This window comes from Chinchilla lanigera, unplaced genomic scaffold, assembly GCF_000276665.1.
Source record: "Chinchilla lanigera isolate Chin_1 unplaced genomic scaffold, ChiLan1.0 scaffold00116, whole genome shotgun sequence".
Classification (NCBI taxonomy): domain Eukaryota; kingdom Metazoa; phylum Chordata; class Mammalia; order Rodentia; family Chinchillidae; genus Chinchilla; species Chinchilla lanigera.
This window is the reverse complement of record NW_004955517.1, coordinates 2189535-2213788: the sequence shown is the minus strand read 5'-3', so window position 1 is coordinate 2213788 and position 24254 is coordinate 2189535. Positions and strand designations below refer to the sequence as shown.

Below are 24254 nucleotides of genomic sequence, written 5' to 3'. Positions count from 1 at the left end.
TGGCCTTGAAGGAACAGCGTCAGTTGCACTGGTAAACTCCTACCTTGGTCTTGGACTTGGACACTTTCTGAATAGCAGGCAGCTGTTTGGAGGGAGGACGCAGAGCCCCTTTGTCCCTCTTCCATGGTGGGGCTCGATCTGCAGCCTGGAGAAACAAGAGCGGATCTAAACCCAGGAAAGGCATGTGCCATCATTCCCAGCATTCCAAGTGCCTCAGTCACTGCTGTGACAGAGTTTTACAACTAGCACAAGGGCAAACATTTGCAGCTGAACTAAATGCAAACACAGTTCAGTGTAAGAGTGTATCGAATGACCTTCAGGTTTTGGATGTCACAGTTTTAAACTGTGGTTGAAACAGAAAAACCTCTGCATTTGTATACTACCAATATGCCCTTCTTCAGTCTGTTTATGAGGACTGTGAACTTGGATTTGATTTAGATCACAGTAAATTCTGAGCAATCTTCCAAAAAACATGCTTTCTTTTAGCATGTTTATTCTATATTTCTTTTAGCATAGTTTATTCTCTATTTTGGGTAATCTTACAGTTCAGATGAACACATAAATGGTATCTCCCATAACAAAGAGACTATACTCTGAAAAGCTGAAAACACAGCAATGCCTGGGCTCGGTGAAAGAAAGGATAGCTTAACTATTAAAAGCATGGGCTCTGGAATCAGGTAAACAAGGCCACAAATCTTGGCCTGAGGCTGCAATCTGCCTAGCTCAGAGCAGTTCTCTTAATCCTTAGTAGTCTCCGATACTGTATCTCTAGAATGGGGTGATAATACTACGTAGTATTCAGCAAAGTCCCTGTGAGATTTCAATAAGATAACCCATAGAAGTTTTAACACACGCTGGGCTGGTAGTGCTAGTGGCAACCTGCCCTTTGTTATTGTTTTTTGTTGTTGTTGTTGTTATTGTTAATAACGTGTACTTTTGCTTATGATCTATATATCCAAGGTTTACATAGCGAATTAAGTTTTTACCTATTCTTCATTCTCGCAGGGACAAGAATCCAAGTCAACCTACCAAGAGATCCTTTCTGAACTTGACGAAAACACAGAAAACAAGCTTGATTTTGAGGACTTCATGATACTGCTGCTAAGCATCACTGTTACGTCAGATCTGCTACAAGATATATGGGGTGTAAAAAGTATGAATTAAACGGCTTCCTGCATGCAGTTAGGCAAAGTAAGAGAAAGACTAATAAGTGATTAAAGGGTCTTCCATCTTATTTGTAATGAACTGTGTGTTGATCACACATCAGGGAGAGCTGATTGCTGAAGTTCAGACACGACATGACTCCAAAAGCTCGTACACAGTCTTCAGAGATGCCTGGTATCCAGAAATGTTTGAATACTATGGCCTTGATGCTTTACAGCATGCCCGCTGGACACCACTGAACATCAGGCTGTTCTTGCTGAATCAATAGTAGCTTACAGCAATTTTCTTAATGACAGTGAATCACTCACTCAACCACTCATTCTCCCAATGGCGGTTTGTGAGCATCTCCCTGGTAACACTGTTGCGGCCGTTGTACTGGGTGGTCAGACAGCCCCTCCCCTCAGATAGCTTACGGAACTCTGGCAGAGGAGACAAACACTGAGCCTTTTTTAATCAGTTGCAAGTAGAGTATAGTTACAACTTTGATAAGGGTTACAGGATGCTGAGTTTATCTTCTGACTTGGATTCAAAGGTCAGAGAAACTTTAGTGACATTCTGCAAACAGCAAAAAAGCAGATGACCAGTGGCTGCAGTGCAGTATGGGTGGGAGATGAGCTGGCCCACAAATAGGCACAGAAGACATCCCAGGGAACAGAAATGTTCTCTATCTTGGCTGTTGTAGGGGTTACACTACTGCCTGCATTTGTCAGACTCTTTAAACTCACACTAAGCGGGGTGACTTTTACTGAATGTGAATTATGGGTCATACATCAATAAATCTGACATTAAAAATAAACCCCAACGTCCTTGCAGTCTGACCATGCTTTAACCGGCATGGTTCAGGTTGCTTCTCAAAGACCCACACCCCTCTGTGGTACCTCTTATGTTCCTGCCTGTAGAAGGAAGACACACGCACGGGTGTGCACACACACCACACTAGGCGTTGCGAGGGGCTGCGGGCTTCTGAGGGACAGCTCAGCAGATGGTGAGAGGCACCCAAGCCTCCCAGAGGGCACCGGGCAGCAGCCAGAGCCAGGAAGGCCCACAGGTCACGCACTTGCACACAGACCTTCCTGCACAAGCATCGCAGAGGCCTCAGAATGCCTCAGTCTCCCACAGGAAGAACAGAGGCTGTGAGTGACTAAGGGGTGGCTTGGGGTCATCCAGGTAACCACTGGAGCGTCAGAACCCCAGCACAAGGGAGGCAAGGAGGTGATAACGCGTGGGGAGGCAGAGACCGAGTGTTCAGACCTTTATTCCCTTTCATCCGATGACGCGACGCTCTACAGACAGCCCATCGCCTCGCATTCATCACACTTCCACCACAGGCAGGGGCCAAAGAGCAAGAATCACTGTCTTGACCTTCTGGGAGTTATGGGCAGTAAGTTGTGCAAATGTGAAGGTTTCACACTGTCCCAGACATTCCTGCTCTGCCAAGCACTTGGTAAGTAGTGCTTTCCACCTCCTGACAGCGGGGTGTGGACATCTGAGCTGAAGCGCTGCATGCCATCTCCAGCTGGGAGCGTGAGGGCAGGGGCCCCAGACACCGGGCTGTTCCCCAGGCCACGCAGCATGCCCAGAGGAGGCTGCTCCCCTCACCTGTGCCTGAGGGTGGGCAGTTTGGAGCAGAACCACTAACACATACAGGGGCACCTCTCACATCCTTAACTGGTTCCCCAGGAGGCTCGATGGGTACCAAAACAGTGAGGATGAAGCAAACTACTTTGGCTGGGAAGGACAGCGAGTCTGGAGAAATTGACACTAACAAGTTCTACTATGCCGGTCAAGTACCCAACCAACAACCACTACGAGGACAATACTTCCACGTCAAAATGCATCGAGGACCAAGTCAGTGAGTTTCAATGCAGAGCAGCCCTAAAATGTAGACATGTTGCTTGAAAGAGAAATAAATCTTGTTGCTGTGAGAATCGTTCGCTTTAAAGTATTATAACCTTCCAAGTCCTGCCTGCATTTCCCACTATCTCCACAGCCTAAGCCATGTACTAAGAAATCCCTTCCCAAAGGGATAGCACCTTGTAATAGCTTCTGGTCTGGGAGGAGCTATTTCACCCAATAATGTTCCAAGTCCAGTAAAGCCCAGCTCTCAGCCCTGTCCTCTCCAAGCCTCAGACATCAGACCAAGACCTCAGGCCAAGGATGCTGAACACCCAGACTTTGCCTTCTATCATCACTTTAACAGGCGGTAAATGTTTTTAGCAGAAGCACTTACTCAATTATTTAATAAAAGAAAAGTATACTAAAGAAAATTCTGTGTGTGCATATTTCAAAGTCTTCTTGCCATAAACTGTCTAAAATCAGATAGAAAAAGAAAGCAGAAGAAAGTTTCATTTTCGTTTCTTTCCTTCCTTCTTATAATACAAGGACGACCTTACAGTCTGTCAGTCACAGTTCTAGGGGCTTAACACACAGTAGTAACTCATTTAACCCCCGTAGGAAGCAGGAATTATTACTGTTACTGTCTTACAGATGAGGAAACAGAAGCGCAGAGCATTTGATTTTTCCCAGTGTCTCACAATGAGCAGGCTTGAGAGTTCTATGCCCTCCTGGAGGGCAATGCTAATTTTGTTTTAATATTAGATTTTATTGTGGGCAATAATATTATAACTCAACAAAAATAGCCATGCACATTTCAGGCACTGTGCAAGAGATAGCAGCACCAGCTGGGCCGGAGAACCGTTTGGCATTCCTCAAATAGAACTCTGTGGGCTGTGTCCTCCCTCAAAGCCCTTTGTGTCTCAGGCACAAGTAGCTGAATATGGCAATCGTGGTGACCAATGGAAAGGTCAAATTCACACCTTTCAGAGAAGGAAGAAGGAGCCTGGCCAATGGCATGATGGAAACTCTTGGAGCCACTCCAACCCTTTGGGCCTGCAGTAAGAACTTTCAAAAATCTATCCCAGATGGAAAGTCACGATCCTCTGAGGGAGATATCAATTATAGAATCTGTTTTAGCCTGATGGAAAGCATGAAAACAACCAAAGCACGTGTACATGTTGAAGTATCAGTGACAGATAAGGCAAGTGAAAGGATGCTGAGACGCAAGATCACAGAAGTTCAGCCTCTTGGATCAGTCCCAGGACCACAGAGTCTACTGCTTGAAAAGGTGCCATATTTCTTTTTTTTTTTTTTTTTAGTTTTTCTCTGGTACCAGGAACCGAACTCACGACCTTGCGCTTGCCAGGCAGGTGCTTTGCCGCTGAGCTAAATCCCCAGCCCGAAAAGGTGCCATATTGAAGGTGTTAGTTACCAGCACAGGTGAGACCAAGGTACAACTCTGTCTTGGGATCCCTGGCTGCAAGGACCAAAACCTACTCCAGTTACACACACATACACAAAGGAAAAAGGTGTTTATATTTATAAACAGGGTACAGGACTGTAACAAAATGCAGCGGCAGAGAGCGTCCTCAGTGCCTCAGAAATACAGGAAGCAGTAATAGAAAGCAGAAGCAGGCTCTCTCTGAGTCTCTCTTCCTTTTCTTTTATATAAATTGTATTTGCACGAACTAATGATGTGGAGCAATGGGCTACGTTTAGGCATGTTCATACATGTGCACAACGCCTCCACCTCCACTCCTCATACCCTTCCTCTTCTCTGGCAGCCTCCTTTCTACTTTGCTGTCATTTTTTAAAAATTTTCTTTCCGGAGACCACACATGAGACAAAACCTGATGTCCGACTTTCTGAATCTGGCTTATTTCATCTGACATGGTAATGTCCAGTTCCACCCATTTTCCTGCAGATGACATGACTTCACTCTCTACACTCTTGTGGGGCTGTAAATTAGTACAGCCACTATGGAAATCAGTATGGATGTTCCTCAAAAAGTTAAAAATAGTGCTCCCATTTGACCCAGCTATACCACTCCCCACTCTATCCCTGAACAAATTAAAGTCAGCGTGATAGAAAGTTACCCACATACCCGTGTTTACTACTGGATAACACAATACCTAGTGGAACCAGCCTTGGTGCCTGTCAGTAGATAAATGGATAAAGCAATTGTGGTATATGAACACAATGGAGTGTCATTCTCTTAATTTTTCTTAAATGAATTATCTTCTTGTCTCTGCTTCTCTCTGAATATGGTCATTATTTTGCATTGTCTTTTCTCTACCTCAGTCCCCTGACCAGTTCTTTCTGCTTCATCACTCAAGAACTAAACACAGCATCTTGTTTGCTGACTTTGATTTCCTTTTCAAGTGCTCAACAAACATTCAATAGCACCTTGGAGGCCCAACACCAGTCCTCAGGAGACAGAACCCAATTGGCCGGGTGAGTAGGGATTGTTCCTGAGCCTGCAGCCCAGGAGATAGAAGGTCACATCCCCACTCAGCAGGCACATTGGGAGCAGACTCCTCGAAGAGGATCTAGGCAAGTTCTTAGGGTAGGAAGAAAGAAGCTGGGGAAGAAATAACTGATGGAGGAAACTATAATCTCTAGAACAAAATCTATAACTTGCACTAGGAAGTCTGTTATTTACTTCTCAGATACAGGCTCAGCAATGAAACGATTTCATTGATTATTCCAGGTGAAGCCTTTTCTGCATTGTCATTAAACAAAGGACCCTAACCTGAGTCTCCCTGGGAAGCAGTCCTGCAATTAATTATAGCCATGAAGTTCTTATATAAGAGTTGTGGCACCCTTGCAATGTGCTGAGCATGACAGACAAATACCCATTCCTAGAACCCCTAATTTTCTTCATTTTAACATCTAAAGATGGGTCCAAGTATGAGATCAAGATCTGTGCTTTAAATAGTCTTCTGTCAGAAAGTGGTAGATGACTGAATGTCCTGGGGAGCCCTGGTCATCAGTGACCTTTGGCATAAGCAGAGCTAATGAGAGCTGTTAGGAGACTGAGTGCAGCAAAGCCTGGTCCAGGGCAAACAGCAACCCCTAAGGAAATCAGCCCCGAGACGTGCTGTGCCTGGCTTCACTTCTGCAATTTCTGTCCAAGCTACATGGTCAATTCAGATTATTCTCTGATCTTTAAATGGGTAAAAATTTTAACTAATCAAATTCAGGAGGTGGCATAACAATTAAGTATAGTTTTGAGCATGATTTACTGTGAGTGAATTTTTTAAAAAAGTAAAGCTTTCCTTGAGGAATGCCTTGTACTCCTGTAACAAGTTCTCTATACTTTATCCACAACTTCAAATCTCAAGAGCCATGACTACTCAGAATTTTTTCATACTTACTTGATGATAAAACATGAGTTTTAACCCATGAGAAGCTATTTGCAGTCTTTATGTCCCCACTCAGTGTGAGTATTCAGAGCACGCGGCATGGAGCTGTAGGTACCTAGAGAAATCACTCACCCAGCAAAGAGGGCAGACAGAGGAGAGCGGGACCCTGGCCACAGATCTGCCACACTGGCTGCGTGGCTCTGGTAAAGTCCTCTGCCTACTGTGAGTGAGCCTCATAGTTTTCAAATACAAATTTGGGATGAGAAAAGGGCCTCTTTTCTTCAAAAAGTTGCTGTGAGATTTCAAGAGGCAATTTATCTAATGCTAGCAAATTTCATTAATCATGATTTTAATTAATACCTGTACTTTATGGAACATTTACTACGCTCAAGCATTGCAGTACGGTCTTTGACTTAATTCCCAACTCAGCTGTAGGAAATTGGTATTATTGTCTCCACCTCACAAAGGAGAACACAAGGGAGAGCGGTGGGTGGCTTACTCAGGCCTACTGTGCGCTAAGCGATGGATCAAACCCAGCACCGCAGCCCAGCGCTGCTTCCTGCCTCCTTCCTGATGCATGGGACAGTGCAGGGACAGCTCTCCACTATGTAGGGTTTATACCTAGCTACACCCAGTTCTTCTGTAAAACCAGGAGGAAGAGAAAAAGAAGAAGCAGGATTTCGTGTGCTCAAGGCCCAAAGAAACAGGAAAATATTTTTTTAATGCAACAACAACATAGCACGTTTCCCTTGCCTCTCTGTGTCATTTAACTTATGTTTCTAGGCACGTATTCTTTTGGTGGAAGGCAATGAAACCTTACATGTGTGTGGCCCGGGACCATGGTTTTCCTTAAAGAGAGCACAAGTGGTAGGAAGAAGGCCAGGGAAGAAGAGAAGAAAGAGCAACAGAGCCCTTGGGAGGGAAAGAGCATTTGCACAACCTTGGCATATGCTGGGTAGTGTGGCGGAGACACCGACATGGAGATTAGAACAGGTTTCATTCCCGGCCTCCCTCATTTCCCTCCTCTTCAAATCTCAGATTTTTCTTTACTTAGTAAAAGGGGGCTCTGTGACCAGATGTCCCCTAAAATCCCTTCCCACTCTCAGAATCTTTCATGCAAAGCAAGATGTTTTAAGAAGAAAATTAGAACAAGATGCCAATGTACATATGGGTAAACCCTAGCCCTTCGAATCTGTTTGTCTTATTCCTTTCACCACTTTGGAAGTCTGTGGCATAGCCCAGTAGACAGAGGACAAGACATCAATAAACAGCTAATGTCCTTAGCAGGGAAAGTGAGGGAGAAAAATACTGATGGAGTCTTAATACACTTTAGATGCAAATACGCTTTCTGTGTGTGTCTCAAATAATTCGGTGACTGTCTATTGGCTTGGAAGGTCTTGCAAAGGAAGAGACCTGCCTGTCTGACCACAGAAGCTGCAGCCCTGACACAGTGCCCAGTGCAGGCTTGGTGCCTAGTGGCTATCAGATGAACAGATGACCAGTGAGTCCTCTCCCTGCAGGAGTATAACAGGGAAGAATAACTGATTGGCTTGTGTGCAGACCAGGGCTGTGCTGAAGGAAGAAAACACAGCACTGTCTTCGTCACTTTTCTTGTTGCTAAGACGTAAGCCCTGACACCCGCTTCCGAAAGGAGGACAGGGTTATGCTGGCTCAGGGTTTCTGAGGTCTCAGTCCATGCATAGTCGCCCGGCTGCACGGCAGGAAGGGTCCGGTGGGAGAGCCTGGAGGATGAAAGCCGCTCATGTCATGGCAGAAGAAGAGGGAGAAGCAGAGGAGGGAGACGCGCCCTTCTAGGTCACGCTGCAGCTGACCAGTCTTCTGATCGGTCCTAACACCACATCCAGCAGCGATGGATGGTAACCCACTGATGAATACAGTGCTCCCGTGACCCCGTCTCCTCCCAAACCCCTCCTCTGAGCACACGAGGGCTGGGGGACGTTCCGGGTGGGAGCCGTAACAGGGTGCTCTGGAGACAAGCTGGTTCTGATCCTACACTGGGCTGCCCTTCAAAATGGGTGGAAGTCATGAGTTGGATTGCTTGGGTTTAAGATTTCATCTGCTCCATTTTAGCTCAGAACAGGCAAACAAGAGGTTTCTTGTTTAGAAGATTGTCAAGATGGAAAGACACTGGGAGTAAAGGGTCCTCATTGCTTAGGGCTCCGTGAAGCCCACGCCAAGTGAGAAACCCACCAGGGTAGAGATTCCCAGGCCCAGAGCCCCCTGCCCACAGTGCACATCTGCAAAAAGCCTTCTGCTTCTCACTGATGTCTGAATCTCAAGCCGGCCTGGCCACTTTTTTCAAAACACACTTTTATTTATAAGATAAAGCCATTGCAAAGTCAAAGGGCTTGTACTCAAATTGTCTTCCCCAGCCTCATCTGATTGTCAACTCCGTTTCTTGTCCTTTTACCCTAAGGGTGCACCTTGACCTGGGACAGGCCCAGCCCACAGTCAGGACAGGGTGACCCTCAGAAACCTCTGGCCCTTTCTCGCCCAGGGAAAGAGTGGCCTCGGGAGCCTCAAGGGCTTACTTGCTGGTGGGGCTGTGCATCTTTGATGGCCTGTAACATGTGGAGTTTGCTGCTTTCTCAAAATCTCTCTCTTTGAAGGAAAGAAATCTACAGGTAGGTTTGGGGCTTCTGAAGAGCTTAATAAAAATCAATAATGAAATTAAAATTGAAGAAAGAGAAACACAAGGTTCCTAAAGATCTTTGATTTCGTTGACACTTTGTTCTTCAAAGAAAGGATTTTGGTTCCCCCTGAAAAGCATGCATGAAATGGTGAAGATGTTAACTGCACAGGCCTGGGGCACCCCGCTCAGCCGCTGTCCTAGCCAGATCTCCCGGCACTCACTCCTCTCTGAAAGCAGGCTAGGAGGAGAGAAGAAGAAGGGGAATTACCTCCCATCTCTGGAGTCAGCACCAGGAGTGAACTGGGGTCTCCTGACTTTTGGGGCCCTTTTTTAAAATCAAGCTAGAGATAGTTGATGAGGCTAAGAGAAGAGGAAAGGGTTTGTCTATATCCTGAGGCCACACACAAAATCAATTTCATAATGATGTTCACTCTGATCTCTCTTGGAAGCTGATTTGGGCGTGATTCAAAAGCCCTGGGATAGTGTAGCAGCTGTGTTGTTTTCCTTGGAGAATCCCAGCCTGAGGACTGAGATTCTTACTCGTCCCCATAGCCTGTGCAGGGCTCGTAATTGGCATGTCTGCCAGGTTCAGTCCCTGTCTAGTCTGACTGGCCCGTGCCGTGCCAAGCAGGTGTCCAGACATTTTGAATGCCATCTCCATAACAAGTGATATGTATGCCCAGCCCATGACCCTCCGCCCACCTGAGATTACTGTGATGACCATTTCCAGCACATGGACAACTCCTTACCTCAAATGTACGTGTCTCCTCTCTCTGGAGCCCAAGGAATTTGCTGCCCAGCAGCAGGTACAAAGTGAGCATGCAGAAGAGTTGAACACTCCAGGGGCTCCTTTCCACCCATGAGAAATGAGCACCCACTGGAAAAGCCTACAACCCTCCATGCACAGTGATTACAAGGCAAGTCCTCACAGTTTCTCCCAAGGTCCCCAGGAAGACTGAGCTCCATTTGTCCATGGGGGCCGCCTACTCATCAGTACTCTAGACTGCCTTTTCTCCTTTCCTTGATTCATGTTCCCAGTGTCTTCATTGTCACTTCCTCAGATTACCTGCTGATATAATTCCTCACCTAAGTCTTTGTCCAAGGTCTGCTTTAAGGAGGAATCCAACAGAGAAAAGTCTTCCTCTGATACCTAGCACTGAGAACAGTATTCACACGTCAGAAACATTCAAACAGCACTCATGATACCTACCTGGGAAGACTGAGAATCACTTGGGACATCTGCCTGGTGTAATTCCAGGTATGCCTTGAAAGTTTTCGGGAGATGGCCCACAATTAGAGATGGTGAGTGAGATAAAATGAAATCAGCTTTTTCTTCATTCCCAGTAAGGCAGGAACAAGTACGGGAAGGGAAGAGAAAGGCTGCACATTCGTGCACTGGACACCCCGGCGAGTAGAGGATGAATGACGGTGAAAGACACAGGAAATAATTATCTACTTTCCCCACCCCACACCATGCACTCACTGTGGTTAGAGTGCTTGCACCATGGAGATTCAGAGGTGCAGCTCAGGATGCTCAAGAATTTCAGCCCTTCTTAGACCTGTTGAGCATAAAGAAGTAGCACCTCCTCTACTAAATAGAAATTACACCTAACACTTTTTTAAATGGGAAAGCAGATTTTGCCTGAGTTACTGCAATTAAAAAAAAGGATTGCAGTATAGTGTTGAGCTCAACTACAAGTTAAACACACAAACAAGACTTTACTCAAGACTATTGCAACTGAAGAGACAGACCAAGCTCAATTCTAAATAAAGCAAGGAAGAGTGGGGATTTATAGATAATATAAATCTATAAAGATGTGAGAGTGTATTGAAAATTACTAACAGGAACTTGGTCAGGTATTAAGGGTTGAGGCAGGAGAAATTTGATTGAATACCAAAGGTGGAGGGCTGCTGCTAAAGTGGGCTTCTCAAGACATTGACAAGGCCTAACAGAGAAGCACGCTGAAGGATGCTATCCACAGAACTGGTCCTGGAGCTGTGAAATACCTCTCCTCCAACACACTGGCTACTGGAAGCAGTCAACATTCCAACAGCATGACCAATCCCTAGCTATAAAGTACTTCTAGGTCTTTGGAAAGAGTGAGGGAGATAGATAGACCTGGCACTTGTCCTTTTAGGGAGTAGGTAGATACAGACTGGAAAGCGTAAAGTTCAATAAATGGCATAATGGGGAAAACACAACATGAGACCAACATGGTTTTATAGGGTTTTTAATATTTTTGACTCTCCAGATGATATGACATTTTATCTATGGCCTGAAAGTGGAGTAGGTGTTGTCAAGGCAACAAGAATAAAATAACATTGTCATATAAGAGCATGGCAGTTTCAATATATTGGAAAAAAAAAAAAAGAGTTTGATCTGACTCAAAAGCAGCATAAGGCAAAGATATGGGGGAGATGTGAAGATTTACGCTGATACGTTGGATTGAGGCCATATCAGAAAGATTCTTAAGGACCACAGTAAGAAAGACTTCTCACACCCTTCAATTAGTCCTTAGCTTAGCTCAGGTTCACCTAGAAGCACACTCTAAGGATTAGAATAAAATTCTTCAGGAGGTGATTTCCACCCACTCAACACATGGTCGCTGAATGAGTAGGCCCACTGTGAGCACCTGGAGTGCAATCCCCTGGTGAGCACCGGGAGAAATGGGGAACGTGCCTCAGAGTTTTCTCAGCCAAGAGGCAAGGAAAGTGTGGAATTTTCTCCCATGTGCCATCCATCACGGCTTGAGGTCTACTTTGGAAGGCATTGACTCTCAGCTACTTCCACCTCCCCACACAGGTACCACGTGAACTTCCTGGACAAGAAGGTGAAGGAAACAAACAGAAAGTGACACTATGCTCACAGAAAGCAGAACTCTCAGAGGATTTGGGCAGGGACTCTTACAATAGGGTGGTGTAACTCATGAAGCTCCAAGAGGGCAAAATTGTGTGTTTTCCAAGTGTTTTGGCCAGAATTTTCTTTGCATAGAGCATCCTGCAGGACGGGTAATAACTGTAAGAGGTACTTGCTTAGGTCAGTGGTCAACAAACTCTCTATAAAGGGCCATGTAGTGAATGCTTTTAGCTTTGCAGACCACATGTTCTTTGTCATAACTGTTCAACTCCATTGTTCCATCCAAAAACCAGTTATAGACAAGATGCAAACCAGTGACCATGACTATGTTCCAGTAAAATTTTCTTTACAGAATCAGGTGTCCATGAGCTACAGATTTCTGACCCTGGTCTGGGTCATTCCTACAGCTCTGCACAGCTCTAGGATTCTAAGACATGATGTTGGTTTCCCTACACACAAAAAGGGCAACTGATTGATCTGACATGAGCCTTCTTTTTCCTCCTCTCCAGGTGGATCTGAGGTAAATGTGTTCTTGATCCATGCACCTGATCTCTCTGCAGCCCCATCCTGGCCAGCTCTCGTCAGCAGCCTGTTTGTCTCATTTTTCCCAAGGTCACTCTGTTGAAGAAAAGTAACAGAGCCCAAATTTAATTATTCTACTGGGAAAATAAAAACAGTACTATCTGATACCAAGAATTTTCTGTGTCACAGGAAAAGAAAAATAAATAGCAGCACAAAATAAACAAGTCCCACCCACTCCTCCTGAGGGCTCTAGAGAGGTGTGAAGATTGAAGTGGAGGAGGTGGGTAGTAGGTCAAATAGCAAGACCCAACACCGGATTCTTTGTTAAGCCTTAAAACAAAAGGAAAATATTCCTCCTCTATAGCCATTCAGCCTGCATTTATTAGCTACGTGGTAAATGCCAAGCATTCATTCCATCGCTCAGTGAGAATATACTGAATGCCAGACATTGTGTCAGACAGAGCTGGCTACATAATTTGTGGGGCCCAGCACAAAACAAAAACACAGAGCTCCTGTTCAACAATTGCTAAGAAATGAAGAATGCTGACACACACTATTAAACTGGGCATGGGACCCTTGGGACTGGTATGTGTATTAGTCAGCTTCCCCAAGCCTGGGACAGAGATGCCTGACACTCCAAACTCAAGGAGGAAACGATTTCAGAGAGTTCAGTCCATGCTCAGCTAGCTCCAAAGCAGAAACACTGTTGGAAGGACATAGTGGACCAAAGCTGTTCACCTCATGGCAGGTAGGAAAGAGCATCAAAGAAGAAAGGGATAAGAACCAGATATAGTCCCCAAGGTCACAACCCCATGACCCACTGAGATATAGCCAGAAGTGTGCTTGAATTATATGCAAGGCATCTCTTAATTTAGTCAAGTAAACAATATGATTAGTGTCACAGTGTACAAACTTACAGGTCACATATTCACACAGCCAGCTTCGGTGTAAGATGGTGGAGTTGTAGAAATATATATGGGATTACAATGAGGACACTTCACCCTACAGAAGTCTTCACTCAGAGAAGCCAGTATCTAGGAAAGTGAAAATATGTGTGTAACAAGAGGACTAGTAGGGATTCATGCCATCCTTTTCAATTCCTCTTCTACTTTTATCCTTACCAGGTCCCAAGAAGCTTCTGTGCTCAATAGCCAGCTCCTGCATTGTTTTGAGGGCTTCAGACCCTGAGCTTCCAGAGCCACTGTACTGGGAGCTCAGAGAACAGAACATCTCTCCCCATTGACTTGTGTGGAAGTCGTCTGTTCCCTGCCCCTAGGTGGGTCAACCCTGAGGCCAGACGTACACCGATCCCGCACCTCCCTGGAGTGCTGAATCACACCCAGCTGGACTCCTTTCCCTTCCTACTTCTCCAAAGTTCTTCCTGGGAACTCTTTCTAATAGATCACCTCACAAACAAATTGTGTTTTCAAGGCCTGCCTTTGGGAAACCCAACCTAAGACACACACATATGAATTATAGGGAAGTGTCCTGGGCTGAGTGTATTTGTCCTCTCAGATCCATATGTAGGTAAGGCTGTGTGGGAGATTTGGTGACAGGATGGAGCTGCATGAATGAGATGAGTGCCCCTGGTATAGAAATAGGAGAGAGATGATTTCTCTCAGCCATGTGAAGATATGAGAGGTCACCTGTGGACCAGGAAGAGGGTCCTTGCTAGAAGAACATCTGCTAGCACACTGACCTTGGGCTCTCAAACCCCCACCGAACTGGAAAATAAATGGTAAGGCACGCAGTCTATGGTATTCTGTTATAGCAGCCCAAACTGACTCTACCAAGGAGTAAGGTGCAAAATGAGAAGAGATAAAGATCCTGAGAAAGCTAAGCACATTCAGACACGGGACAAATGACAACAGAGAGTGCATGGGGGTGGGGTGCAGGAGTCCTGGGTGAGTTGGCATTTCCTCTAGGTCCTGACTACTAAACTATTTCACAGGGTCAAAACGAATAGTGAAAACAGGGAAGATGCGTTTACTCTCTGCTTACAGCTCCTAACTCTCTTCTGGCCTGCTGTGTCCAGGAAGGCAGATCTGATGGCCACACTGCCCTGAAGGCACCTGATCTCATCTGAACACAGGCCGCCTTGCCTTCTGGCTTCTGGTTGGAGTGAGCCCACAGCCTTGTGGATAACGGAGGCGGGGGCTTATAATGAATGGATGAATGGGTGGGCAGAAGGAGAAAAGGGTGGAGTCAGTGGTCTCTGCTTATTTCTGTTAGGTGGCTGGTATACTGACATGGTCATGCTTTGCTTAACCATGAGAATATGTTCTAAGAAATGCTTTGCTAGGTGATTTCATCACTGTGGAAACTTCATACAGTATACTTACCTGGATGGTGCCGCCTACTACACACATAGGCTACATGCATGTGCTATCATTTTGGTGGTCTGTCATCGACCAAGCCATGGCTATACACAGCATGACTTTACTGGGGTAAAATCATTTGTTCATCCTCCCATGATACTTTTCAGGTTCTTAGCTAGTTCACAGCTAAGTTTCAGAAGTCCTGTGTCAGAGGATAATTTAGTACTCACATTTCTTCCAACAAAGTCAGAATCTCTGAGCTGTTTATGCTGTTGGTAAAAGACTATGCTGACAGGAGGCTGCAGCTGCAAAGAGAAGGAAATTGTGAAAACATTTTACAAAGTCAACATCACAGGAGGAGGAGCGAGGACGCTAAAATAACCGTTTCCTGTTGAAGCCTGCTGTGTAGGACGAATCATGAAGAGGCTTACTTGGATAGCCTAGTGGTGACAAACAGCCTGCAGCTCCTTTCTTTCTCCTACTGACTTTTGATCAACATGCTAAAATGTTCACGTGGCTGTTCCTCTACAGGCCCTTTCTGCATGCTGGAGAGAGATGAGGCGGGGCTCCACCCAAAGAAACACCTACTATGGGGGGTAGAGTTCCACTGCATATTACCCCCGATGGCATATAGTGCTTACCAGTCGTGGTGCTCCCAGACCCCGGCTAACACACTCAAGCAGGTTGGCAGTGGCAAGAGACCTGCCAAAGTCCAGGCTGTTTACAAAGAGCAGATGGTGTAGGAGAACCCGTGAGGGTGCTGAGGCAGCCTGGATGCAGCAGCAGTGGGGAGCCGTGGGCACCACCTCTGCGGGAAACAAGAATATCTCCATGGGACAGGGAAGAAACTGGAGTTGACTCTCCTAGCCAGATGGTTCAGGGGAGGCTCAAAGGAGAAAATATAGGTGACAGCATCCGCAAATAGCATCCTCTGAGGATACTGCTGCACCTGTCCAGCCCTGTCCTTCTGCTTCTATCCCTCCCGCACACACTGCCTCTTCTCCCAGCTTATTGTTCTATGAGCGAAACACACTTCTGGCTCTGTGGCAAGTAGGCATCGCACAGTTCACCTGGCAACCGAGTTGCTTGCCCTTCCGTCGGAAGGTCCCACCACTCTCCTGTGCAGAGCTTCTCTTCCCATGCCGGCGCTGCTCTGCACCTAGCACTGCCCTCGGCCGTGCCTGAGTCACCAGGTGACTTAAAGATCCTGATACTGAAGACTTGATGTGAGCTTTATAAAGAGTAATAAAAATGTCACAGTGAGGCTTTAAGCACTTTTGTCTTTTATGGTACGTGCTGAAATATTTAGGACCAAAGAAATATAATGTCTTAAGATCCGCTTCAAAATAATAAAGAAGCAGAGAAGTACATGAAGATCACATTCAGCAGGAGCTGTTAATACCGAAGCTGGGTGGTAGTGGATGAAACTTCACTGTAGCGGTCTGATGACTTTATTTGTTTGAAATTGCCCATCATAAGCTTCAAAATCTGCGGCGAGGCGTGGTCTAGCCCTCCCCCTTGCACACACACAGGCTTCCTTGATGGACCGGTGTGGGCATGAGCAATGCACGTGAGTCAGGCAAACCACATTTGATCCTGGTGAGACCCGGACCAAATCACTTCCCCTCCTGGGACCTCAGTTTCTTCATCTGTTTAAAATAGAAAAACTGATTAATGGCTTCTGCACCAATCTGTGACCCTTGGACAACCACTGCAGGACACTGCTGACCTTCTGCAGGTTAAACTATCTGTGTGTGGCCTCAGCTTCCTCGCCCATTGCCCTTAGCATCTGCCCCACACACCCACTGAGAGGAACGGCAGTAGGCTGAACGCTCGGCTCTGATGGCCATCAAGGGGGAGTGACCCAAAGCCCTTAGTCGCCGAGAAGCTGCCCCTTGCCTCTGCCACCTGCCAGCAGCCACCTTAGAGCCCTCTCAAGAAGGCGCTCCAGTCCTGCTCAGCGCTGAAGAGAGGACACCTCCCTTTCATTTACCCCGTGGGCCCGGTGTTTCCACATTCCCTGTGTGTCAACCCCCACCCGCCCTGCACAGCGTTAAACCTCGGGAGCGAGCCCCAAGGGCTGCCTCCCCTCCTGAAAAGTTCAATCGACGGGGAGGGGGAGGGGCACGGAAGAGAGAGAGGTGCCCTTCGGAAAGTCCACCGGGCAGCAGAGTAAGTGAGAGTAGTTGTTGGGTTTTTCTAACGTCTTTGTGCGTTTTGTAAGAAAAAAAAAAGATACCTGCTTACTTCATTAAAAAAGCACAAAAGGTACATTGTCATCTTAAAATCCAGTATTCAAAAGTAACTTTTATGAGCATTTGGAGAGGGACAGTCCAGGAAAACTACAAGGAGCTGGGGCTTTGTGGAGAAAAACCTGATTTCAGGGCAGGGCCAAGAGTGCACAAACGGAGACCAGAACTCCTGTGCCAGAGGAAAGAAAGTGCTCAGAAACAACGTTTCACAAGACTCAGGGGCCAGCAGGGTGGGCTACTGAGGGCCAAGGCTCAGAGAATCCACAGCCAAAATAGGGATAGCAATGAGCAATAAACCAAACTATCATATATGTTAATATAGGCATACATATACCTATATGGAAGTATTTATATATTATACACGCATATGTGTTTTTCACATATATATATTTTCAGACAAATGTTTGGACAATAATTTTTAAGAAAATCTATCCTAATTAACTTAGCTGTCTTCAATATATCTTTGTTATGGTTTGAATCTGTGTGCCCCCCCCCCAAAGCCTCAAGCGGCCAGGCTTGAGGGGCAGGCTATTAGAGTTTGAATATGGATGTGAGAGCTGCACCCGCCCGGGAGTGGATAGTTTGCATATGTAAGGGAGAGGAAAAGAGTGCTTGGGACATTCCTCCCCCATTCCACCCTGGTGTGTGCTTGCGGCTTAGCTGCGTTCTGCCGCCCTGAGCTGTAGCTCTTTGCCATGTGCCACTCTGCCTTATAATCTGCCAAGTACGGACTGAAACTTCCACAAACTGTAAGCGAAATAAACCTTTCCTTCCTTAATTTTGGGCATCAGGTATTTTGTCCCAGCAGCGAGAAAAAAGTAACCGAAACAATCTTATTATACTAACAGTCATCAAATCTTAAAGTTATGCTCGTATTACTCTGTCCTTAACGATGATTCACTATTTCTTCGACTACTTGGTGCCTCAATCCATTTTCTGTTACTATAACTGAATACCTGAGACTATGTAATGGAACAGAGGTTTACTGGACTCAGTGTTCTGGAGGAGGGAGGCCCAGAATCCTGATGCTGACACATACATGGTATCTAGTGATGACTTTCTCTCTGGATAAAGGAAAGGTGGCTTCTGTGTACAATGGAGCACAACTCTGCCATAAAGAAGGATAAACCTGAGACATATTTAAGTAAGTGGATGCAACTTGAGACAATACTTCTAAGTGAAATAGTCAGACATTCACGTTTAAATCTCACATTGTTTTTCTTGTGTACGAAAGGAAAGCATACATAAGGACCAAAATGAAAAGTAGGAAGAAAATGTTCAAATGGGAAGGAGAGTAAGAGAGAGGAGAGAAGAAAGAGAAGGAAGTGAAAAGGGACAAAAAGAGAATAAAATTAATTTTTAAAAGAGAAACATTAAGAAGGCAGAATGGCAAGCTACAGAGACTTATTTGCAATTCAGTGTATGGGTTTGAAGAACTTGCGTCCTGAATATTTGAAGAACTCATGCTAGTAGATAATAAGAAAACAAGCTATCCAACTGCATAAATGGACAAAAGGCTTCAAAAGACACTGAAGTGAAAAGATAGATGGACAGTAAGGATACGTAGGGATGCTTTCCACCATCGGTCAGCTCGGAGGTATTCTTTAGCCCTGGAATACTGGGCTCCAAGTTCCCGGAAGTCACCATAGGATTTCTTGGAAGTGCCAGCTGGAAGTTGGCAAGTAGTTGAAGAAACAGTGAATCATCGTTAAGGACAGAGTAATATGAGGATAACTTTAAGATTTGATGACTATTAGTATAATAAGATATATTGAAGACAGCTAAGTTAATTAGGATAGATTTTCTTAAAAATTATTGTCCAAACATTTGACTGAGAAGAAGGATAAACTTCCAAGTCTATCCAATCTCCTACACAGCGTTGCTCTTTGACTAAATTCTATGATGTGGCTTTATCATTCAGGCCTAAGCAAACTGAATATACAGCAGACTTTACATGCCAAGTGCGTGCAATCCAGGTATCCAGCAAATTTAAAATGCTTACGTGTCAGTATCCTCATAGTGAACCTCAAACAATTCTGGCTTCATTTGAGTGGGTGGTTTGAGCTACACCTAGCCTGGGACTCTGCAACAGGACTCGCCCACCATTTCTGCTTAGCAGTTATGCAAGCTTATTTTCCTCGGAGACTGAAAACTGGCTATGCAAATCCAATTTTTACCTCTTCTAAATATGCAGACTCATACTCCAGACTTCTCATTTGTGAGTCTATAATAAAGAAAAAAATAAGGCAAGGGAAAGAGGACAATATTCTCATTTCTGAACTTAATCTAAAGCTGGCTTAACTCATCCCCAAGCCACGAGTGAGAATAGAAACAATTCCTCACTAGATACCAATTAAAATAAACCTCTCTCAGAAAGATGGGAGGAGGTGGGGGGATCTGAATATTTAAAGGGAAAAAGTTATTTAGAGTCAGTTCTAAGGGTACTGCTAATCCTTTGAAATTTGACTCAATTGTTTTTCCTATTCCTATACACAATCAATAGGTCAGAAATCCAGCCTCAGATTGCCCAAGTGCTTCTGAATTCCACACATTGCTCTCATGCCCTTTGGGTGTCCTTGACCTTGTACTTAACCTCACCTCTATAAAATGTGAATGATAATATAATTTATCCCCTGAGGTGGCTAAAAGGCTTAAATCAATCAATCTCTGTGGAAACAGCATAACAATTAGCACTTAACAACATTCCACATATAAATATGCTAAATACATTAAAGATTGTAACTACTAAATGGTGTAATTACATGTGTTTAATTTTTACATTTAAATAGTCAAAAAAATTTTCAGATTGTCCGGTTGTTGTGGTTGTTTGTTTATACTCGGGAAAAGAGGGATTTTTTTGGTTGGTTGTTTGGTTGGTTGGTTCATTGGTTGGGTTGGTTGACTGCTACTAAGGAATGAACCAAGAACCCTGACCCTTTATTATAGTTTTTACTTTAAGACAGGATCTTGCTAAGTCATTAAGTTGCCCAAGCTGGACTCCAATTTGTTATCCTCCTGTCTCAGCCTCCCAGAGGGCAGGGATTACAGGCATGGGCCACCATGCTGGGCTAAGAGATAAGTTTTATAAACGTTTAGGCCTTAAATGTTCCACTAATGTTAAGATATTTTAAAACCAAAAAACTAAGCCTCTTACAGACTTCCCTGGGCTGCATCTGTGCTGGGAGAGCCTCTATCTCTCATGGAAAACAAGCTCCTCATTTCCATAAACTGATAACACAGCACAGCAGAGCAAGCATTCATGAAAAGTGGAATTCTTAAATAACAAGTAGGAAGTGTTTGACATTATGAAAACAAGAAGCAATAAATACAAATAAGTCCCAGGTAGATTATCTCCTCAAGTTCTCCAGGTGCTATGAGAGTTGGGAGTGTGTTATATTGCATTATAATTTATAACTGGATTTTGAAATCTGTTCTGTAATAGGTCTAGTAACCAGAATGGGAATTAATTCTCAATTCACACCTCCTTACATTGCTGGGAATATTGCCAAACTGGACTTCATATGAGACAGACTTCCGTGTACATATGTCAGTCAGGGCCCACCTGGTCTCCAGGACTCCAGTCCAGGTACAGTACCTCCTCAAGCACAGGGAACTGTTTGGCTAAATTATTCAAAAATAATACACTTCTGTAGTTCCTCAGGCTTCTGACGAATATAATGAAGCAGAGATTTATCTATGTCTCTTCTGAGATGATTGATGAAAAATCAGCTGCGTGCAGCTAGGAAAAAAGCCAGGAGAAAAGCTTAATCTGTTTTCCTTAATCTGAGTCTGTCATGGCCGTGTGACTGCTGATGTTCAGAAATTCAACCTGTGGACAGAAAGGCAAGGACGCTAGTTCCCAGGTGGTAAGGTCCGGGCCGGGGGAGCAAGTGCCCCGCAGCCTGGCACGCGTGCAGGCGGGGCTCTCTCAGGCTGATGGAATCATGGGGCGGTGCACAGTGGCAGAGGAGGCGGCTCTCTGAGGAGGGCCGTGCATGTTGCTCCCTCTGCTCTGCTTCCCAGCTCCTGTGAGGGAAGCAGCTTTCCTCGCCCAGGCCCTCTTCCAAGCCCTTTTCCTCTTGGAACCAGCTGACAGTGCACTGGAAACGTGAGCCGAAGTAACCCTCTGCTCTTTGAAGTTGTGACTATGGGGTACTGTGTCCTCGTGGGGAGAAAGTAACCAAGACATAGGGACCTGTTGGTCTAGAAAATGGTGCTGAGCCCTGTTCTTCTAGGACCCATTTCCCACCGGGGACTTAGAAAAATAATCGGCAGACGTTGGAGTCTGCATCAGTTTCTCCAGCTGTCTGAACTTTGTTTTCCCCATCCGTCCAGTAAGAACACCTACCTGGCAACGTGTCCGTGAGAGCTCAGATAATTCACACAGCGCACTCCTCAAACACCTGGCACTCAACCGGGTGCACGTGGCTGCTGGCATTTTTACTGGAATGCTGATTTCAAAGGCCTGGTCACAGGCTATTTCACGAATATTTCAATCCCTTTAACTGAAGAATATGGTTTCATTCTACTATTATCCTTAAAGCTTAGTAGGAAACACCTGGGAATGACAGCAGTTTACTTAAGGTCACACAACCCTGAAAAGCATTCACTTCAGATCATAACAAGATCTTTGGGGCTAGAAAAGAAAAACAAGGTTTCTGCTCATTTATTTAAGCACTTATTTAGCACCAACCATGCAGCAGGTTGGCAGTGGCTCCTAGCGAGTGGGGAGGAGTCCGGCCTAAGGACTTTAAACACTCCTCTCCTCGCAGTTCTCATGCTTCAGCCTTGGCTCAAGGGCACTTCCTGGACTACCCACGTACTCCAGCTCTGCCCTGGTCCCCTGAGACAGCTGGGCCAGCAGAACCTCTGTGGAACTTGCCAGGAGCAGGCTTGGCCGCCACTCTCAGACGCATAGGCGATTGCTCTGTGTTTGTTTTCATTACGTTCAGCTCCTATCACTTTCCAGGCCCCACCCCCAACAGGCTGGGTAGACATTTGGTCCCAGCCACCAGCGGGCACCTTTAGAATCTAGTCCTATTAGAGGCCAAGAGCCACCGCTGGTACCTAGAAAACAGAAAAGGCCCTGGGCCCATCCCGAGTCACAGCCAGGTCTCCCTCTCCACACACGTCACAGCGGGCCATCCCTACTCTCAGAAGCGCTCAGCTTCTGCGGGTGCAGAAACCTTGCCAGTGCAGCAGAGAGCCTGGTCGTGAGTCCTGCCAGTGCGCTGGCATCCCGTGTGGAAGGGATCGCCATTCCACAGCGCGAGCCCTCCCACCCTCGCCCTCTGTCTCTCTTTGAGTGCATGCAGCTGCTTCTACCCCCAGCACCTGCAGACTATTCCTGCACAAGACCAAATCGCAAACATTTCAGGATTTGCGGGTCACGCTGTCTTTGTCAGAACTACTTTCCTCTGTGGTCACAGTGCTGAAGCTGCCCTAGACAGTACGTAAACGAACACGCACCGCCGTGCTCCAATTACACTGCATTTGTGGACCCCCAAATCCATTTTCATAACATCTTCACAAATCACTATTATTCTTCACTTGATTTTTTAAAAGCCATTCTAGTGCTCAGGCCACCAGCAGAGGAGGCAGCGGCTGGATCTCCACATGGCCAGGAGCCGCCAACCCCTGCTCTGTCCTTGTCTCTTCCACAAAGAACATGAGCGTGTTCTCTTCAGTGAGTGCAGATTTGGGGAAAATAAAATCCACATTTATTCATTTGTTTAACAAATCCACCAAGAGCAACTGTTTGCCGTCCCACATTGCCCAGACTATCTCAGGCTGTAGGATCTTAGTGCTAAAGCAGAGGAAGTTCCAGGGAAACTCTTAGGTGCCAGGCAGTGACAGCTCCACAGGAAGGGAGATGCTTTGTCCTTAGCAACCCAGCACGCTCCCACCCGCCTGCCCTTCCTCGGCCTGCAGTCACCCCTCCTGTTACTCACCCACACAAGGCAGGGACCAAGCCCAAAGGCTCATCTCCACGACCGTCCCACTGCATAAGGAAGAGCCCTGGGCCCCCACACCAAAGGCAGAGGGCAGCAGGGGTCAACACATAAGGGTGCCCTCGGTGCAGGTGACCTGTCCGACACCCACCTGCCCGCCTGGGCCCAGAAGCAGGGCTAGGTCCTGGGGAGCAGGACAAGGGCTTCCAGAGTAGTCCGGATCCCTCTCACTCCTACACACACCTATTGCACTTGAAAATGCAAACATCCCAACACCACGCTATAAAACTCATGCACTAGTTTACTTATCTGATTATAAAGGTGTGATTCTGTACTTATATTTATAAATTCACTTGGGTTTAATGAGAAAAGTCTAAATTTGAAGCCTTTTAGAAATATGAGTTTCCAGGGCTAAGCATGTAGCTTAGGGGTACAACTCTTGCCTTGCATGCACAAGGCCCAGGGTTCAGTCCCCAGCACCGTACACACACAAAATGAGTTTCTAGCAAAAAAAGCTTTCCTGTTCTCCCCAGAGCCTCAGCCCTGTTACTGCCTTCCCACCGCTGCAAGAGCTTGATGATAAGGAGCCCTCCCCTCCCTGCGCTGTGACCCTCTTCAGAGCCTTTATTTAATTAGGAGGCAGGCAAGCGAGACCACGTGCCAGAGTGGTGAGTAACAAACAAGCAGGACCTCCCACTCCTCTTGGACCCCTCTGGCAGGCAGCTTCGTGCAGTGCACAACCTATACAGCATCTATAGTATGGATGTTAAATACCCGCCGAAGTCATCAACGGACCCTCCTCAGACTGGCTTTGCGGGGAGGTGCTGTGCACCTTCCGGACTGTGACCTGTGGAAGGTTCTTAGGCTGCTGGAAATGTGCTCCTTCGGGACCCCAAGCCCTTCCCCTCTATCTTTGCCTCCTGCTGATGAGGCGAGCAATGACTCACTGTAAGCCAGAGCCAAGGGGCTAAGGCTGGTGGAGTGAACCTCCAAACTCTGAACCAGAATAGCCTTCTCTCTTGCAAAGCTCCGGTATTTTGTTACAGTGGCTGAGTAACAAAGTCAGCAGAAAGCTGACTAACAGCCAGCACACACAGTCACCCACCAGGGAAGGCATTGGGCTCTTTGCCTAAAGTTGGAGGGCTGGAGATGGGGTGAATCTAATTGCTGCAGACGCCCATGGCATCCTGTGCTGAGTGAGGGTAACAGACTCTGAGCCGCTTGCCCCTGACTGCAGGGCAGCTGAGCCTGGAGTCGTGATTTCTGTCTCCCAGTTGCTTGTGTTCTTGACAACCGGCGGTTCCCCTCCCGTTGTGCCTCCTGCGCTTTGCCACAG

The 24254-nt window shown here is 46.1% G+C and overlaps 1 protein-coding gene and 1 long non-coding RNA gene across 5 annotated transcripts in view; one reads left to right on the top strand and one right to left on the bottom strand.

The window, feature by feature from the left end:
• Positions 1-3089, top strand: part of Sntn (sentan, cilia apical structure protein) — a 23061-nt gene extending 19972 nt beyond the window's left edge. The window contains exon 4 of the mRNA XM_013506948.1: positions 1006-3089. Within this exon, the coding sequence (XP_013362402.1) occupies positions 1006-1164 (159 nt within the window). The 3' untranslated portion in view covers positions 1165-3089. The remainder of the gene's footprint in view (positions 1-1005) is intronic.
• Positions 3090-11248: 8159 nt separating this feature from the next.
• On the bottom strand, positions 11249-23918 carry LOC106147083. 4 transcript variants are annotated; one of them, XR_001231815.1, is made up of 5 exons: positions 20530-23918; positions 15357-16364; positions 14946-15020; positions 13315-13431; positions 11249-12493 (listed from the first exon to the last, which is right to left on the bottom strand). It is a non-coding gene; the product is annotated as an uncharacterized LOC106147083 (long non-coding RNA). The 4 variants fall into 4 exon arrangements; XR_001231816.1 differs by having other exon boundaries at positions 14946-15523; positions 15786-16364; XR_001231814.1 differs by having other exon boundaries at positions 14946-16364; positions 20530-20796; positions 21316-23918.
• Positions 23919-24254: the final 336 nt, after the last annotated feature.